The following is an 18,885-nucleotide window of genomic DNA, read 5'->3' on the forward strand; positions in this document are numbered from 1 at the left end:
GATGGTATCAGTTCAGATCCTACAGGCATTAAAAAGGATAAAAAGCAATTATTATTAACTTTACGTTAATAAATTTGACAACCTGGGTGAAACACATAAATTCCTTGAAAGAAATAAACTACTAGGACCCATTCAAGGAAAAAAATACCCTGACTAGCCCTACATCTATTAGGAAAACTGAATTTGTAACTAAAAACCTTCCCACGAAGAAAGGTAGGTGGCCTCAGTGGCTTCACTGGCAAATTTCACCAAACTTTTAGGAGAGAAGTAATCTAATTCTACAAAAACCCTTCCAGAAAAAACAAGAGGAGAGAACAATTCTTGATTCATTTTATGGGTTTGGCATTAGGCATTGCCCTGATACAAAAACATGACAAAGATATTCCAAGAAAAAAATATGTATACCAATACACTCATGAATGTAGATGCAAAAATCCTTAACAAAATTTTAGCAAATCAGATCCAAAAATATTTGAAAAGGATACAATACAGTACGACTGAGTCGGGTTTATCCTAGGTATATCAAGTTGGTTTAACATTCTAAAATCAATCAGTATAATTTACTACGTTAATAAACAACAAAAAACCCCAACCATGTAATCATCTCAAAAGACGACAGAAAAAGTATCCATTCACGATGAAACATTTAAGCAAACTATAAATAGAAAGGAACTATCTCAATCTGCTAAAGGGCACCTTAAAATTAAAACCATACCTAACTGTGAAAGACTGAATGCTCTGCCGCTAAGACTGGGAATAAGGCAGGATGTCTGCTCTCACCACTTTTACTTACTCGACATCGTACTGGAGGTTCTAGCTAGTGCAGTAAGACAAGAGAAAGAAACAAAAGGCACACTAATTGGAAAAGAAGAAATAAAATTATTTTTACTGAAATATGATCGTTTATATAAATAATCCCAAGGAATCTATAAAAAGAGCTCCTAGAACTAAGAAGTTTAGCAAAGTTGTAGTATACAAGGTCAATTTATAAAAACCAATCTTACTTCAATATACTACCAACAATCTATTTGAAATTGATAATCAAAATCAGTTCTATTTATAATAGCATAAAAATATAAGGTACTTAAAATTGAACAAAATATGAATAAAATTTGTACACTGAACACTAAAGAACATTAATGAGAGAAGTTAAGGAAAATGTACATAAGTGAAGAAGGTTACTATTCATGCATTAGCATTAAAACATGTCAATTCTTCCCAAAGTGATTTATAGATTTATACAGTCCCAATCAAAATCCCAGCAGACTTTTACGAGCAACTGAAAAGCTGATCCTAAAATGTACATGGAAACGCAAAGGACACAGAATAGGCAGGGGCTTGACCTGCTTTGTCCACTGTTGTAGTGTCAGTGCCTAGAAGAGTGCCTAACTCATGGGAGGCTTACATTAAATAGGTGTTGAATAAATGAATGGACTATGAATTATAGAGAATAAAATTAAAGGAATGGGCCAAAATATTGATAGTTTTTTATTTCTAGACAATGGGATAATGACTGATATTTTTTAAAAGTCTTTTCTATGTTTGCTAAGAGGTACATATTACTTTTGTATTTAAAAATTATATTTGATCATATGAAAAACCCACAACTAACATTATACTCAATGGGAATAAACTGAGAGCTTTTCCCCTAAGGTCAGGAACAAGACAAGATGTCCATTCTCACCACTTTTATTCAACATAATATTGGAAGTCCTAGCTACAGCAACCAGACAAGAAAAAGGCATAAAAGACATCCAGGCACCTGGTTAAGTGTCCAACTCTTGATATTCGTTCAAGTCATGATCAGCTCATGGTTCGTGGGATCAAGCCCTGCATCAGGCTCTGCGCTGACAGCACAGGGCCTGCCTGGGATTCATTCTCTCTCTCTCTCTCTCTCTCTCCCCCCTTCTCTGTGCCCCTCCCCCACTTCTCACATGCATGTGCATGCTCTCAAAATAAATAAACATTTAAAGAATTAAAAAAAAAAAAGTGGGGCACCTGGGTGGATCAATCAGTTGAGCATCTGACTTGGGCTCAGGTCATGATCTTACAGTTCGTGGGCTGGAGTCCCTCATCAGGCTCCATTGCTGACAGCTCAGAGCCTGGAGCCTGCTCTGGATTCTGTGTCTCCCTCTCTGTCCCTCCCCTGCTTGTGCACTTTCTCTCTCAAAAATAAATAAACATTTAAAAACATTTTTAAAGAAATAAAACGCACCCAAACTGGTACTGAAGAAATAATACTTTCATTATTTGCAGATGACATGCTAGCATATATAGAAAACCCTGAAGACTCCACCAAACAACTACTAGAACTGATAAATAAATTCAGTCAGGTTGCAGGACACAAAACCAATATACAGAAATCCATTGCATTTCTATACATATTATTTAATGAAGCATCAGAAAGAGAAATTAAAAACAATCCCATTTACAATTGCATCAAAAATAACAAAATGCCTAGGAATAAACTAGGAATTAACCAAAGGGGTGAAAGACCTATACTCTGAAAACTATAAAACACTGAAGACAATACAAAGAAATGGAAAGACATCCCATGTTCATGGACTAGAAGAACAAATATTGTTAAAACGTCTGTACTACCCTAAGCAATCTACATATTTAATGCAATTGCTACCAAAATACCAATAACATTTTTCACAGAACTAGAACAAACAATCCTAAAATTTGTCTGGAACCACAAAAGACCCTGAATAGCCAAAGCAATCTTAAAAACATAAAACTGCAGATATCACAACTCCATATTTCAAATTATACTACAAAGTAGTCATCGAAACAGTATGGTACAAGCACAAAAATAGACACACAGATCAAAGGAATGGAACAGAAAACCCAGAAAAAACCCACGATATGGTCAACTAATCTTTGACAAAGGAGGCAAGGCTATACAATGGGAAAAGGACAGTCTCTTCAACAAATGGCGCTGGGAGAACGGGACAGCTCCATGCAAAAGAATGAAACTGGGCCACTTTCTTTCACCATACACAAAAATAACCTCAAAATGGATGAAAGACCTAGATATGAGACCAGAAACCATAAAAATCCTAGAATAGAGGACAGGCAATAATGTCTCTGACATTGGCCAGAACAACTTTTTTCTAGATATGTCTCCCGAGGCAAGAAAAATAAAAGCAAAAATAAACTATTGGGACTACATCAAAATAAAAAGCTTCTGCACAGCAAAGGAAACAACCAACAAAACTAAAAGGCAACCTGCAGAATAAGATACTTGCAAATGACATATTTGACAAAGGGTAGTATCTAAAATATATAAAGAACTTATACCACTCACCCAAGAAACAAAACACCCAAAAAACAAATAATCCATTTAAAAATGAACAGAACACATGAACAGACATTTCCCCAAAGGAGACATATAGATGGCCAACAGACACTTGAAAAGATGCTCCACATCACTCATCATCAGGGAAATACAAATCACAGCGAGTTATCACCTCACACCTATCACAATGGCTAAAATAAAAAAAAAAAAAATGCAAGAAAAAACAGGTGCTGGTGAGGGTGTGTAGAAAAAGGAACCTTCATGCACTGTTAGTGGGAATGCAAACTGGTACAGCCACTGTGGAAAACACAACAGAGGTTCATCAAAAAGTTAAAAATAGAACTACCCTACAGTCCAGTAATCACACTACTGGGTATTTACCCTAAGAATATGAAAACACTAATTCAAAAGAATAAATGCATCCGTATGTTTATAGCAGATTTACAATAGCTAAACTTTGAAAGCAGCCCAAGGGTCCATCAACAGAGGAATGGATAGAGAAGATGCAGTTGTATATACAATGGAATATTAGTCATAAAAAAGAATGAAATCTTGCCATTTGCAATGACCTGAATGGAGCTCCTTACAGAGTATTATGCTAAGCAAAATAAGTCAGTCAGAGAAAGACAAATACAAAACAAATGAACAAAGGAAAAGAAAAGAGGCAAAGCAAAAAACAGACTCTTAACTAGAGAACAAGTACATGGTTACCATAGGGGAGGTGGGTGGGAGATATGTGGAATAGGTAAAGAGGACTAAGGGTAAGTACCCTCATCTTGATAAACATACGGTGTAACACAGAGAGCTGCTGAATCACTATATTGTATACCTGAAACTACTATAACACTGCACGTTAACTACACAGGAAATAAAAGACTTTCACAAATAAGTAAAAATAAAAATTACATTTGATTTTTTGTCTATGTGAGATGATGGATGTTACCTAAACTTATTGCGATAACAATTTTACAATGCATGTAACTCCGACCATTATGCTATACACCTTAAACTTGACACAGTGATGCGTGTCAATTTTATCTCAATAAAACTGAAAAAAAGAGAAGTACCTAATACAAAATAAACCAATCATCTAGATGAGTATAAGTCTAGACCTTAAATAATCTGCAATCATAAATGCTTTGTGCTTCCTGTTTCTACAGGACTTTGACTACTTTTAAACATAAAATGATTACACCCCTTGGGCAAAGGGACTGTCCTTTGACTTACGGTACAACCTTGTCATTGTCACTATTGTATCCTTAAATTTAGAATTTATAGTCCTATTGTCAAAACAATCACATTTGAATAGATAATACATGGATGTGGTACAAAATTAAAAAGGTGCAAGAATACACAAAAAGTAAAATATCTCTTTCCCACCTTGTCAGTCTTCTCAGAGGCAACCACTCTTTACGATTTCTAAACATATATGTACATATGTTCTCCCCCGGATTGTCATTTGTCTTGATTTTCTTCACGGTACTGTTGCCATGCAAAACATCTTTATTTCTATACCTTTGCATTTTATCCTTTCCTTTATGGTTCCCGGTGTTTAAGTCATACTGAAAGAGCTTCTCTAATCTGAGATTATTTTTGAAAATTCTCTTATGGCTTATCCTAGTATTTTTATGCCTTCATTTTATTTACTAGAATGTTTGGCATTGATCTGGGTCTGAAGAATGAGACAGGGACCCAAGTACGTTTTTCCAGGTTGGAAACACATGTATCCCAACATGATTTACTGGAAAAGTATATTTTTTCTCTACTTATATGAAATGCCAGCTTTATATTAACTTGAATTTCCCTTATAGATCTGGACTCTATTTGTGAGCAAGTACCTCAAGATTTTAATTAATCCAACTTTATACATGTTTTCAAATCTGGGAGTCCTAGTCCTTTCTCATTACCCTTTTCAGATTTTTTCTTAGCTAGTTCTGAATGTGAACTCTAGAATCAGCTTACCCAGTTTTTTTTTTTTTTTTTTTTTTAAACCTTGTCCATACATGTGTTGAGATGAAATTATGGCTTAAATTAGGGAGAACTAACTTCTTTAGAATACTGAGTCTTCCTATGAAAGAACTAGTATGCCTTTTCTTTCTTTTTTTTCTTTCTTTCCTTTGTTTCCATTTATTTATTTTTGAGAGACAGAGACAGAGCACAAGTGGGGGAGGGGCAGAGATAGAAGGAGTCAGAATCCGAAGCAGGTTCCAGGCTCCTAGCTGTCAGCACAGAGCCCAATGCGGGGCTCGAACTCACAAACTGTGATATCATGACCCGAGCCGAAGTCGGACGCTTAACTGACTGAGCCACCCAGGTGTCCCTGCCTTTTCTTTTTATTCAACTTTATTATTTCTCTGTCTTGTTTAAATTTCTTTTTTTAAAAAAGCTTATTTAGTTTTCAGAGGGGTGAGGGGCAGAGAGAGAGAGAGTGGAGAGGGAGAGGGAGAGGGAGAGGGAGAGGGAGAGGGAGAGGGAGAGGGAGAGGGAGAGAGAAAATCCTAAGCAGGCTCCACACTGCCAGCGCAGAGCCCAATGCGGGGCTCAAACCCACGAATTGGGAGATCATGACCTGAGCCGAAATCAAGATTTGGACACTGACTGAGCCACCCAGGTGCCCCTAAAAGTTTCCTTATATACTTTCACATTTAGTAGGTTTATTCCCAAGTACCAAGTATTTTACACCTTTTTCCTACCATAATTGAGATATTTTCTCCCTACACATTGTCTCCCTGGTAGTTTCTATATAGAAAGGCTACTAATTTCAAAATTAATTTTTATATTAATTTTTAATTAAAAATTTTCATATTAATATTTGTATTCAGCCACATTACTGAATGCTTTTTTGTTTCTAACAGTTTTCTAGGAATTTCAATGTCTAATTTGTTTTCTAGGAATTTCTAGATATGTATCATATAACCTGCCAATAGTGGAAGTTTTGTTTCCTCCTTTGCAAATGTTTATGCCTTATTTATATTTCTTGTCTAACTCTATTGACTATTATTTCCAGGAGCACATTAGGTAACGGTGATACTGAATATTCTTCTCATTTCTAATTTTACTAGGAATACTTCTAGTGTTTTCCAACGTTACTCATGAAAACATAATGCTGATTTAGGATAAGGTATATTTTCTCATATTACAGATACCTACTCACATTTTAAGAATTTCAAATCAAGAATGGATGCTGAATTGTGTAGTTCTCTTAATCATTTCTAGAGTTGATTGATTTTTCCCCCTTTGATCATTAATATGGCAAATTATGGCAATAATCCCTGACACAGAACCATCCTTTTATTTCTAGAATGAAATCTACACTGATAATGGTGGAATATTTTGCTGTTGTTGTTGCACTGCTTGTTTCCTTTTAAAACTTATTTGGTTATTTACAGGTAGGAATGATTTAGATGTGTATGTACATACCTTTTCTGGATTTTTTGCATCAATATTATATTATGTTCATTTAATAAAAAGATGTTCATTTAATAAAACTTCCTCTTCTATACCATGAAGAAGTTTAAATATTGAACATTCGTTTAAATGTTAAATGTTGAAGTTCCTTATGCCTTTAAAGTTTGCTGGGATGATTCATTTGTGAAACCATACATGCCTGGTGAATTTGGGGAAGCGTGTGGTGGGCAGAAAGGTTTTTTACTTTCCTTTCTTATGGTAACTGACTTCCTCAGATTTTTCTATCCTGGTAATATGTTATTTCTTGAAAATTACACAAATTATATCCATATACATGGATATTTATAAAGAAATAAGTAAATTACTGCCTTATTATTCTTTTAATAACTACTATGTTTGTGTAAGTATATCCTCATTCTCTTATTTCGTATATTTATGCTTTCTCTCTTTAAAAAGTTACTGAATAGGGGTGCCTGGGTGGCTCAGTCAGTTGAGCTACCGACTTAGGCTCAGGTCATGATCTCACGGTCCGTGAGTTCGAGCCCCGCGTCGAGCTCTGTGCTCACAACTCAGGGCCTGGAGCCTGCTGCGGATTCTGTCTCCCTCTCTCTCTGCCCCTCCCCCACGCGTGCTCTGTCTCTCTCTGTCAGAAATAAACATTAAAAAAAAAATTACTGAATAAAAGAATTCTATCTCTATAAGAATATGTATGTTTACTAGATATTTTTTTATGAACTGAAATAAAGATTCGTTCAGGCACAATTCCCTTAAATTAAGAAATAATAGTTACGTTTATATATGTGTAAGTTGCTTACTCACATCTTCTGATAAAAATACCTTTTTTGATCAATTTCTTGTTGCTGTTTAACATGTTTCTTCTCAAATTCACGAATATTTTCCACACCAATTTCTTCACAGAAGTGTTGGAAAATATCATCTTCAACCTTTTAAATTATTTCAAAAACAACTGGTTTAATAATTCATTTTTAGAAAGTATACAGACAGTGCTTAAATCTAAATTCTTCCCACCAAGAACTTCCTGTATTAGGCTAAATACGAATCTGAAAAGCATTATTGTGCTCTGAGGAGCCAGTGATTTCTTTCTCTTTAACTCCACAAACTACACCCATCGATTTTCAAATTTCTTACTCTGAAAACTAAATCAGAAAGCTCATAATTGGCTTTATTAACGGTTTTGGCTTTATGAAATGTTTAACCAAATCAGAAATATTTCCTTTGTGTTAGCTACACCATAATATAACATTCTACATAAGTAAAGAAAATATTCTTTATATGTAAGTAATGCTATAGAGTCTTGGGCAATAGAAGCCATGAAGACTGGAACATTGAATTAAGACTCGGAAAGATCTGGAAAAACCAGAATGAGCCAAATCCCAACAAAATAACATTTAACCTCAATATCTTTAAAGCCCTGCATTTATTTACATACAATTGCAGGATAAGAGAAACTTGTTGTTTTAAACAGCAGGACATGTTAAAACTTCCAGGTTTTAGTTGAATATAAATTAAGCATGAACGTGATATCCTTCCTGCAGTGGTCAGTTATAATTTGCATAGCTACACAATCAAAACTATGGAGAGTTATAGTTCTATGTGTTGAGTCCCATGGTACTCTGTAGAGGGCAGACGCTATTTTGACCTTCAACTCTGTTCTGGGCATTGATGAACAACAGAGAGCCCAGGGGATGGCTGCCAGAGCTGGTCTTAAATCCACGGTCAACATACATGACTAAAGCATTAGGGATACTTAACCTGGAAAAAAGATAATTAAAGGAACATAAGCGTGGTTTCAAAACCCGGGACACGAGGCAGAACTAAAGCAATGAGTGGAAGTTACTCAGTGATGGTGTGACAGACAACTTCCTCAGGATTAGACAGGATCAACAGCGGCATGACTTAAGCCAGAAAGTTCCTGTCATGTTACAAGCAGAGGCTAGATGACCAGATCTTTGTTGCCCCAGAGGCAAGCACTGTGCCTGGTATATACAAGAAACGTTCAAGAAATAATTACCGAGGGAAGGAGTGACTTTAAAAACTAATCTGAATGAAAAGTTCTTTCTTTCTTGCCGTTAAGGGCAGTGGGAGAAGAAAAAGGCTCTCATTTTTACAATGGGCAAGGAGAAGAAGAGGGCAGAAGGAGTAAGCGTGCGCTGGTCATGACCTCTCGAGAGGGGCTATAGTGGTTCTCCAAAGCCACCAGTAAAAGCAGGCACTGATCAAACTGCTTTAGTGTATGTGCAAGAAGCCCTAAATCCGGTATCTGGTTGAGAACTCCACCGGACATGCCAATCGGTCATAAATACACGACGCGTGACCTTGTCTATCTCCTTTTGAGATTCTTCGATTCGTTGTTGCCGTTCTTTCACACCTTCACTCAACATAGTACATTGAGACTCAATGTTCAGCAGCTCACTCTGTAGCTGAGATTGTTCCTAATGACGAAAGAGAAAATTTTCTTTTTAAAATAGCTGTTTTAGCTTTAGATGGTGAAGCAAAAAAAGGTGACAGGAATCTTTTGGAATAAAAAGGGGTTCCATGAGATAAGGTAACTGCAGGCACACCTGTATATCCAGATTAACAACCATAAAAATATAATCTCAATCATGGGATAAAGTGTAGAAATTACATGGTGTTATAGATATATAATTCCTGAAATTCTCTGTCCTGGTTCTAATCTCCACCAAGTTTTATGTAAGCCCATATTACCCGGTAAAAAGCAGCAAGTTGCTTCTTTTTAATCATCTCTAGTTCACTCTGGGAATATTTGAGTCGTGTATGAGTTCCTTGTACTAGAGTCTGTATTTGTTTCAAGTCAGCTTCCTTGCGAAGTATCTTCATTAGATCCTAACAAGGGAGAGAAACATGAGAACATTTTATAAGAGAACAGCACTTTCATTTTCCAGTGATCTCATAATTCACTGATTTTTATATATAACCACACCCACGCCCCACCTTCCCTTCTTCCCTTTTTAACATTTATTTATTTGAGAGAGAGGGAGAAAGAGAGAGAGAGAGCCAGCAGAGGGGAGCAGAGAGACAGAGAGGGAGGGAGAGAGAATCCCAAGCAGGCCCCACACCAGCAGGGCTGAGCCCGATGCAGGGCTCAAACTCACGAACAGTGAGACTGTGACCTGAGCCAAAATCAAGAGTCAGACGCTTAACCGATGGAGCCCCCCAGGCACTCCCCATCTTCCCTTCTTCTGATAAGAGACTGGCAACCAAGTACACAGGCCATCTGGAGTGCCCACGATGCCCTACAACAAGCACCCTCAAAAACTAACACACTTCCGAACAGGAAACAGAAATGAAAAACGAGGAATGGGAAGCGTGTGTTCCATGCAAGGCACGTAAGCGGCTGAAATGGGATCAGCCTTGCTGTTAGCGCATCCCCTTCCTCCTTCGCCCACCCTATTACTCAACCAGATTAACTTCCTAGTATATGTCCTTCTGTATTTCCCTCCTAGTCTTTACATGAATATATGCGTACACAGAGTCACTTGTTTTACAAGTTTAGAATCATATTGCATATGTGTTTCCGCCTCCTGTTTCTGTCCGTTACTCACAGAAGTCAACTGATAAAGCTCTAGATCAATTCTTTCAATGGCTGTGTATTATTCCAGAGTGTACCTGTACCCAAATTATTCAACTGTTCTCTTAATGACGGGCTGGGTTTCTGCCACCGCCAGCAGCTGCAACAACATACTTGTATGTACACCATTAAGTGTTCATGTTTTCATTTCCACGCAATAGATCCTCAGGGTGCGATCAAGGGGTCAAATGTATTCACGTGTTTAACAGCAGCTACCGCTGCTTTGCCAAAGGCTCGAACTCTCCTTTCTATAAATAACGGAGGAGTACATGCTTCTTTACTTCTCCTCCAGCATTTATATATATTTCCAAGCCTTATGGATAGGTATGAAGTAATCTGAATTTGTTTTGTATTCCCTTGAGTGCTATATTCTACACTGAGCATTTTTTCATGTTTATTGGCCAATGGACTTCTTTCCATGAACCGTCTAATCTTATCCTTTCCCCAGATGTTCTATCATGTCTTTTTCATGTCAACTTGGAAAGAACTCTTTGATAAGTAGAGGACCTAGTCCTCATTTTAAACTTAAAAAACTGTATACGATGGGTTTTATCCTCATTTAACTTTTTTACATTCAGGCTTTTAATCTGGAATTTATTTTTGTATTTGTTATTTTATAACAGGGGGCATAGCATTACTTTCTCTAGATATGCTGATACCATTTCCTAAATCACCTATCCTTTTCCCACCAAGCTGAAACATCATCTTTGTTGTACGCTAAGTTGTCAGTATACTGGGAGTATTTCTGGAATTCCTCTTCTGTGTCATTAATCTGTCCATCCCTATGTCAATACTACATCAGCTTGACTGCAATGGCTTCTCACGGTATTCTGTACACCAGCAAGAGAAGTTCTACCTTCCCCACTTTTGTCACATATTTTTTTTACTAATCTTAGGGAATTCTTCATTTGTAAAAATTAGAACGTCATTTTATCAAGTTAAAAAGTCCTCAATAAGGGGCACCTGGGTGGTTCAGATAGTTAAGCGTCTGACTTCAGCTCACGTCATGATCTTGTGGTTTGTGGATCTGAGCCCCGCACTGGGCTCTGTGCTGACAGCTCAGAGCCTGGAGCCTGCTTCAAATTGTGTGTCTCCCTCTCTCTCTCTGCCCCTCTCCTGCTCACCTCTGCCCCCCTCTCTCTAAGATAAGTAACATTTCAAAAAGTTTAAAAAGAGATTCTATGTTTAAAAAAATCCTCAAAAACATTAAAATTTCTTTTTCAATGTTTATTTTTGAGAGCGAGCAAGCAAGCATGAATGGGGGAGGGGCAGAGAGAAAGGGAGACACAGAATCTGAAGCAGGCTCCAGGCTCCTAGCTGTCAGCACAGAGCCCGATGCGGGGCTCGAACTCACAAACCTGTGAGATCGTGACCTGAGCTGAAGTCGGATGCTTAACCAACTGAGCCACCCAGGCACCCCTCCTCAATATTTTAATTAAAATTGTATTTAGTTTTATATTAATTAGAAGATTTCTAACCCAAGAATATAGTATGCCTTTCCTCTTTGTGTTTTTCATGAAGATTTATTTTCTAGAAAAATTTTTTAAGCTTTATTTATTTGAGAGAGAGAGAGAGAGAGAGAGCGCACAAGTTGGGAAGGGGCAGAGACAGAGAGGGAGAGAGAACTCCAAGCAGGCTCTGTGCTGTTCACGCAGAGACCAACGTGGAACTTGAACCCATGAACCCTGAGATCACAGCCTGAGCTAAGATGGAGAGTAGGACGCTTAACCAACTGAGCCACCCAGGTGCCCCAGTTAGTGTCTTTAGGTTTACAGTTATTCCTATTGTGAGAATCTTTTCCCACTTTTAGATGTTTTTTGATAATCCAGAGAAAAACTAGAGTTTTGTTTATCTACATAGCCCTCCCATTAGCTTATTAAATCCAGTAGTTTCAAAACTATAATCCTATTATCAGCAAAAAGTTAGTTTTTTTCTTTTCAAAGATTTATACAAATTTCATTTGTGCCTAACTATATTTACCATAATTTCCAAGACCACATTATATAATAATGTTGATAATAGATATCTCAGTCTACTTCCTAATTTTAACACGGTTTTAATGTTTCACCATTTAAGCAATTACACCTGTTAGGTTTGGGTAAAAGCTATTTATTTAAATCTTTTCCACCATTTACTCTTTTAGTCAGCACTTTAATTAGAGCTACCTGCTGAACTTTACCAAATACATTTTTACATATAATGATACGATTTTTCTCCTGCCTTCGATTTGTTATTATAATGGATTATGTTGATCGATCACTTAATATTGAAATGCCCATGTTTTCCTGGAACAAATGCTATTCAGGCAGATGTACTTTTCTGTTACTACATTACCGAATTCTCTATATTGATATTTAATTTGAGAATTATGCATTTATACTCACAGCAGAAGTCATTTCCCAGTTTTATTTTTTTGTATTATCTTCATAGTATTTGAAATTTAAGTTATACTAACTTCATAAAATAAGCTGGCAAGTTTCCGTCCTTTTCTATAATCTAGAATGCCTTAGTGAAGACTAGAATTATATTAGAAGTCACCTGGAAACCCACGAGGCCCAGAATCCTCGTTTCAATTGCGGTGAAACACATACAACATTCACCACCTTTACCATTTTCAAGTGTGCGGTTCAGTGGTGTCTAAGCTGCATGTCTGTTGCCGTGTGGCCCTTCTCTAGAAGTCTTTTCATCTTGTAAAACTAAAACTTTTGCCCACTGAAGAACTTCACGCTCAGTGAACAACAGTCCGTTCTCCGCACTCCAGAGCCCCGGCACCTGGCAGTCTACTTTCTGTCTCTCTGAATCTGACTACTCCAGGGGCCTCACGTACGTGGAATCCTACAGTATTGGTCTTTTTGTGACTGGCTCATTTCATGTCGCATCACGTCCTCAGGTTCATCCACTGTGTGGCAGGTGTTGGAGTTTCCTCCCTTTTTAAGGATGAGTGTTTCACTGTATGTACACAACACATGTGTTTGTCCATCCATCCAGCGACGAACACGTGGGTTGCTTGTACTTTTTGTCTATTGTGAATAATACCGTTAGGAACACGGTGTACAACTATCTCTTCTAGACCCTGCTTTAAATTCCTCGGAGTATACACCCAGAAGCAGAATTGCTGGATCATACAATAATTCTAGTTTGAATGTTTAAAGTAGCCACCACACTGTCTTCCACAGCTGCTGTCTATTTTACATTCTGGGCGTGTTTATTCAATGGTGGGTCACCCAGCTAGCAGTGGCTTAAAAAAAATGTGGGCTTATTTTTCTCACACAAAAGCGGTGTGATGCAGGCTGATGCAGTTCCTCAACAACGGCATCTAACTTTTAGTTTCTTAGTACAGTGGCTTTATCCTCATGCTTGCTGCCTCTTGGTGCAAGATGGCTGCTGCCTCCCCAGGCCTCTTGACTGAATTCCGGTAAGGAAGAAGAAAACGCAAGTGACAATACCAATAATTCCATCTGTATCTCTAAAACGGTCACGTGGCCACTGGTAGCTACAATGAAACTTAGGAAATCAAGTTGTCTTAGTTTTTTTATGATTCTGTAATAAAGCCAAGCAAGAAAGGAAGATATTATGGTTGGGGCCTGGCCAGCAGACTGCACCACTGCCTAACTTTTCAAATGTCCCACTTCTTTTCTAGTTGGTCAGTCTGTCTATGTATGTATGTATGTATGTACCTATCTTCTTTTAAGTAGGCTTCATACCCAGAACAGAGCTCAGTGTGGAGTTTGAACTCACGACCGTGAGATCAAGATTTGAACTGAGATCAAGAGTTGGACACTTAATTGAGCCACCCAGGCGTCCCTATATTTATTTTTATATTTTTAATTATATTTTTCTGAAAATCTTCCATTTCTTTCAGATTTTTGATTTTGTTATTACATAGTTATTTGCTTTTAAGATTCTCTTTAAATGATTTTAATTTTCTCATTTGCAGGCTGTATATTTTTGCCTCCAATTTTTCCTCCCTTTATTAAAATTGCAATTTCTTAGCCTTTCAAAAGAACAGCTTTTAGATTCACTAGTCTTTTTTCTATTTTGACTTGTGCTCTAATTAATTTTAGCTTAAAAAATTACATTATAAGTTTTTTTCTGTTTATTTTGTGGCTGTTGTTCTAATTTCTTGAAGTAATAAATTCCCTTATATTGAATCTTTCTTCTGAAGGTATTTCCTCTTGATGTAGCTTTTATATGTCTCACAGACTTCCCATTTACCACTTTAGAGACATGTTGTGATTTGCCTTTTCATTACTTCTTTGATCCCAAAACTACCTATAAGTACATTTCTTAATTTCTATGCAAACAAAAATTTTTTTAGTTGTTACTTCTAACTTAATTATAATCAAGGTGACCTTTTAAAAAACTATTGAGATTTCTATTATGGACAAGTATATGATCAGTTTTTATAATTGTTTCATGGATATTTTAAATATCTCACATTTATTGAGTACTTTGATCAGTGTTCTATAAAGTTTACATTTATTCACCCACTTAATCCTCTTAACAGTGCTGTGAAGGTGCTTTGTTACCCCCACTCTCAGTTCAGGGTCCAGGGGAGGAGGCCAACCATAAAGAAATCTGGAAGGTGATAGAAATGTTCTAAATATGATTGTGGGGGCAATTACACGACTACATACAACTGTCAAAACATACTGAATCACACACTTAAAATTGGTGCCTATTACTGTATATAAATTACACCTCATTAAAGCCAACAAAAAGTCACACAATGTATTTACAACATATATGACTAAGAATTAATTTACTTATACAAATAATTCTTTTTTTTTTAATGTTTTCTATTATTTTGGAGAGCGAGCGAGTGAGTGAGCCAGGGCACACACAAGTGGGGGAGGGGCAGAGAGCAAGAGAGACACACACAGAATCCGAGGCAGGCTCCAGGCTCCAAGCTGTCAGCGCGGAGCCCGATGCGGGGCTCAAACCCACGAACCATGAGATCATGACCTAAGCTGAAGCCGGATGCTTAACCGACTGAGCCACCCAGGTGCCCCGAAAATAATTCTTAAAGTAGGTAATAAAATAACAAGCAGCCTAATAGAAAAACGTGCACAAGAAGTAAGAACTTTATAGCAAAAATTACAAAGAACCAATGAATATATGAGGAGATGCTCAACCTCAGTTATAATTTAAGAAATGCATATTCAAACAATCAGATATTTTTTTTTAACCAATCAGGTTGGCAAAGATTAAAATATCTGTTAATATCCAATGTTGCCCTCTAGGGATATACACATTCTACTACAGGTTTTCTTTTGATGGGAATTTAGTAACATACATACCCTTAGACATGGAAATTCCACTTATAGGAATTCATCTTAGAGATGTATTTATACAAAGATATTTTATTTATCTACTGTTTATTTTTGAGAGAGACAGAGCGTGAGCGGGGGAGGGGCAGAGAGCGAGGGAGACCCAGAATCCAAAGCAGACTCCAGGCTCTGAGCCGTCAGCACAGAGCCCAACGCGGGGCTCGAACTCACAGACCGTGAGATCATGCCCTGAGCTGAAGTCGGACGCTTAACTGTATGAGCCATCCAGGCGCCCCCAAATAAAGGTATTTTAAAGAATAACAACAAACACGTCTACAGTACTCACACATGCCAGATACCATTTTAAGTATTTTAACTGGGTTATCTGATTTAATCCTTAAAATAACCCTAAAAGGAAGGTACTTTTATTCTCCCCATTTTACAGGCAGGAAAACTAAGATACAATGGGGTTAGGTATCTTGCCCAAGGTCATACTGCCAGCAAGTGGCAGAGCCAGGATTCAAACTCAGGCAGTGTGGCTACAGAATTTATCCTCCTAGGTACTTTGGTTTTCATCCTCTAAAGAACATGTAATGAGGGGCACCTGGGGAGCTCAGTTGGTTAAGCGTCCAACTCTTGACTTTGTCTCAGGTCACGATCTCCCAGTTTGTGAGCTCGAGCCTTGCGTCAGGCTCTGTGCTGACAGTGCGGAACCTGCTTGGGATTCTGTCTCCCTCCCTCTCAGCCCCTCCTCCACTTGCTCTCTCTCTCTCTCTCTCTCTCAAAGTAAATAAAAATAAACTTAAAAAAAATTTTTTTAACGTATAGTGATGCATCATTTGTAATAGCAAAAACCAACACATCCATTATTGGAGACTGGTGCAATAAACATAACCTATGTAATGAAATACCAGGCAGGATTCATTAAAAATAAGTGGTTCTCCAGGAGCCTGGGTGGCTCAGTCGGTTAAGCGTCCGACTTCCGGCTCGGGTCATGATCTCATGAGTTCGAGCCCCACGTCAGGCTCTGTGCTGACGGCTCAGAGCCTGGAGCCTGCTTTGGATCCTGTGTCTCCCTCTCTCTCTGCCCCTCCCCCGCTCGCATTCTTTCTCCCCGCCAAAATAAATAATAAACATTTAAAATAAAAAAGTCATTCTCTGTGTGCTAAGATGAAAACATGTCCGTGTCATAACATTAAATGAAAAAGCTTGTTGCAAACATTGTTTGTAGCAAAAGTCTATCATAAAACAAGCAGGAAAAATAATATATATACTTGCATATACAGAGAAAATTTCCAGAGGCTATATATCAGACTGTGTTTAGCAAATATCACGGAGATGTAAGGATAGGTAAGAGAAAGATTTTTATATTTTAATTTATTCTATTTTGCTTTACTTGAATTTTTTTAAACAGACATAGTCCTTGTATTAGCCCAAAAATTTGTTTAAAAACACAATTACTCTCCTTAGTATGCCACAATGTCTACAGCATGGGCTTACCTTTAATTCCTGGATCAGCTGGGTTCTTCTGTCTTTTAAGTTCTTTATCTCCTTCTCATCCCAGCATCTAGCCTTGTATTTTAAGTCACTTGATCCTCCAGAGATCACCCCAGATTTTAAAAATAATGTTCCATCAAGAGCTACTGTCTGTAAAATTAAAAACATTTTATCCTGGAGAGATGTACATAAGGAAGATAAAGATTGGACATAATATGGAAATTTTTCCAGCTGAGAATTTATAGATGAGAAAAACCACTTAATGAAATTTATGAATAAAATACCCAACTTATGAAGGGACAGACACTAGCCAATAAATGAACCATATCAAATACAAGTCCTGTTTTGCTAAGGCCCAAAGCAATTCTAGGCAACAGATTAGCAGCCATTAAAAAGTTTCAAAGTAAATTGTACATTAGTTCCAAACATATGCAATAATGAGAGGCAAATTTGGTATCAAATAGTTTGCACTATATATTCCTGTGTTTTGAAGAATTTCTTACCACATGCCAGTGGCATATTATGAAAACAGCCTTAGATACCAAGCATATCACATTCTCCCCGATGCAAATGAAACCGGGAGGAAGAAAAAAATTTAAACAGAGTCAGAGGTACAAAATAGCTTCAAGTTTACAGTCCAGTGAGTAATCATATGCTTTATGCAGTAAATGATTCTCAGTGTTTTGCAAATGTTTCTAATTATTTGGTGAAAGCAGGTGCAGACCAACTGTGTAAGACTAAAACCATGCAATGTGAGCTTAAAAAAAAAAAAAAAGAAGTCAACAAAAAGGAATCTCTTTCATTCCTTCATTCAGACAAACATTCCCCGCGTGCTACTGTGTTTCAGACGTTCCATACCGGGGACCGGAGTGACCAAAGAAGTGACATATGGTACTGACCCTCAGCAAATCACTCTCGTGGGGAAAAGAAACATATCATTACAACATAAAGCGATGAGAAGCTAGAATCATACTCAGAATAATCTGGAAGCATAGAACTGGAGGATTCCAACCCAGCTGCTCTGCAGAAGGCTTCCTGAAGAGGCGAAGGCTTCCACTGTATCTTGTCAGAGGAACTAGTTAGACGTAACTAGCTGTATTTACCAGAAAACTCAGTTTACTTGTCTCACAATTACAGAGGTACGCGTTCCAGGGTTTTTATGGTGACTCCAGAGTTAACAAAAACCCAGACTCCTGATAGAATCCTTAGTATCTGGATCACTCTTCAAGGGAGACAGCCTTGTTATTTTCCGGAAGGCTTTAGGGGCTCCTTTCCTTCCCAACTGTCGGCCTGGCAATCAGTTTGCTCATGGTCTGAAATGGCTCTGCGGAAAAGCATTACATCTTCACTGGATAGCAACAGCAGTGGCATGGAGACTGAGCTCCTAACGGGAAGCTCTCTGAGCGGGAGGGCAGTTTGGGAAGCCCACTGGTACACACCTTGCTGACTCCCCTGACTTCTTCACAACAACGTGCAGTGATATGGAGGCAGCATCCCTCTCTGGGCACACTTTCAGCTCGGGCTATGTCTGCCTGGCCAAACCGTATTTCATTCACACTGAAGGAAAGGTGAAGAACCACGGAGGCTCCTCTCCTTTTCTGCTTTTAAGTTCTCCACAAAGCTTACTTTACGTTCACACTATGTGTCACTAGGATGTGTATGTCTGTATCTCTTACGTGACCGTTTCAAAGTCATTTGGCAGTCCAGGAGAACCCTACAGCTCCAGCTACTGTGTCTATGTTTCACAAAAGGAGGTAAAAGTTCTATTAAGAAACTTTCCTCGCAGGACTAGTGATGAC

General features: G+C 37.8%; 1 protein-coding gene across 7 annotated transcripts in view; it reads right to left on the bottom strand.

Annotated features, from left to right (window-relative positions):
• Window positions 1–18,885, bottom strand: part of SMC1B (structural maintenance of chromosomes 1B) — an 82,822-nt gene that overhangs the window by 17,011 nt on the left and 46,926 nt on the right. For all 7 annotated transcript variants that reach the window (XM_019447174.2, XM_019447179.2, XM_019447175.2 and 4 more), the window contains 4 exons: window positions 17,090–17,236; window positions 9,437–9,574; window positions 9,046–9,162; window positions 7,547–7,653 (listed from right to left, as the gene is read on the bottom strand). In XM_019447174.2, the coding sequence (XP_019302719.1) occupies window positions 7,547–7,653; window positions 9,046–9,162; window positions 9,437–9,574; window positions 17,090–17,236 (509 nt within the window). The remainder of the gene's footprint in view (window positions 1–7,546; window positions 7,654–9,045; window positions 9,163–9,436; window positions 9,575–17,089; window positions 17,237–18,885) is intronic.

Source organism: Panthera pardus, unplaced genomic scaffold (assembly GCF_024362965.1).
Source record: "Panthera pardus isolate Hobbes unplaced genomic scaffold, ASM2436296v1 HiC_scaffold_6, whole genome shotgun sequence".
NCBI classification, from domain to species: Eukaryota; Metazoa; Chordata; class Mammalia; order Carnivora; family Felidae; genus Panthera; species Panthera pardus.